At 36.7% G+C, this 1576-nt stretch overlaps 1 protein-coding gene across 1 annotated transcript; it reads left to right on the forward strand.

Annotated features, from left to right (window-relative positions):
- Window positions 1–414: 414 nt before the first annotated feature.
- LOC146813230 (olfactory receptor 5G3-like) lies at window positions 415–1344 on the forward strand. The gene has a single exon (XM_085615322.1). The coding sequence runs from the start codon at window positions 415–417 to the stop codon at window positions 1342–1344; it is 930 nt and encodes a 309-aa protein (XP_085471448.1).
- The last annotated feature ends 232 nt before the right edge of the window (window positions 1345–1576 follow it).

Here is a 1576-nt window from a genome sequence, read left to right on the forward strand (position 1 = left end):
CACAAAATGGAATGGAAACATTGCCGGGGAGAGCTATGATATGAAAGGGTGTAAATGTGGTTCCAAAAATGAGACCGTTTTGGGGGACCTGAAGCAGCACTGCTCTTGAACAACTGCACTCCAGCTGCTGTGCTGAATGCCTCTTCGGGCACCCTCAAAGAAGGAGAAATATTTCCCCTATTTTTCTTTTAAATTTGTGCACTGTTGCAAAATTTACAAGGTTTAAAATGAAACATAGAACTTTGATATGCAAATGTACAAAACCCTGCAATACAGTTACAGTTTATTCTTATTCTTCATTTGTTTGCTTGGAATACACTGTGATGCATAATGCCAAAGTCAAACCATATTTAAATATATACACTTTCAGATGATTGTGAATTCTGTATAATTTGATGTAATCTTTCTTTCTAGATGGAAAGTGAGAACCAAACGTTTTGGACAACATTTATTCTTGTGGGCTTCTCTGATCTTCTCTACTTGCAAGTTCCCATTTTTATTGGCTTTCTCCTCTTATACATTATGACCATTTCAGGTAATCTTACTGTTATATCTGTTATTTACTCAAACTCACACCTCCACACTCCCATGTATTTCTTCCTTACAAACCTGTCTTTTGTAGACATCTCTTACACTTCTGTCACATTTCCGAAAATGCTGACCAGTTTCTTTCTCTCAAAAACAGACATCACTCTTCTGGAATGCCTGCTGCAGGTGTACTTTTTCATAGCCATGATTGCAATAGAATTCTTTCTGCTGACCATCATGTCTTATGATCGTTATGTAGCCATCTGTAAACCTTTACAGTACATGCTGATTATGAATAGGTCTGTATGTCTGCAATTGGCCAGTGGAGCCTGGATCATTGGCTTTTTGGTGCCAATACTTCATACTGCCCTTATATCAACATTTTCCTTCTGTAAGACTCATGAAATTAACCATTTCTTCTGTGACATCATCGCCCTACTGAAGCTATCCTGCACCAGCACTCGTACCATTGAAAGAATGACATTTATGTTTGCCATAATAGTGTTAATATTTTCATGGAGTTTAATTATTTCTTCGTACATTAAAATCATCTCAGCTATCCTAAAACTTAAGACTACCACACAGAGACAAAAGGCATTTTCCACCTGTGCCTCTCACCTCACAGTGGTTATTTTATTTTATGGAGCCCTCATGTTTGTCTACTTCAGACCAGTCTCCATGTACTCAGTGAGCGAGAGCAAAACTTTCTTCTTAGTCTATACTGGAGTGGTTCCGATCTGTAACCCCATAATCTACACTCTTAAAAACAAAGAGTTCAAAGATGCCCTGAAAAGAAGGAGAAGCAGAAGATCCTAACATTAGGAGTAGGTAGGATGAATAAATATAATTCATTTATTTTATGCATGATTGTATTATAGTGGGGTCAACAAAAAAAGTGATTGATTTTGTATACATTAGAACCAAAGAATGTTTTTAAGATAGACTTTGTGATGTAATCTTTTTTACAGGCATGTTTTCAAGATATTGTATAATGTCAAATTGCCTGTTAGGTTACATTGGAGTTCTGGGAAGCAGTTGTATCTGTTAT

The sequence above is a fragment of the Triturus cristatus genome, chromosome 7, assembly GCF_964204655.1.
Source record: "Triturus cristatus chromosome 7, aTriCri1.1, whole genome shotgun sequence".
NCBI classification, from domain to species: domain Eukaryota; kingdom Metazoa; phylum Chordata; class Amphibia; order Caudata; family Salamandridae; genus Triturus; species Triturus cristatus.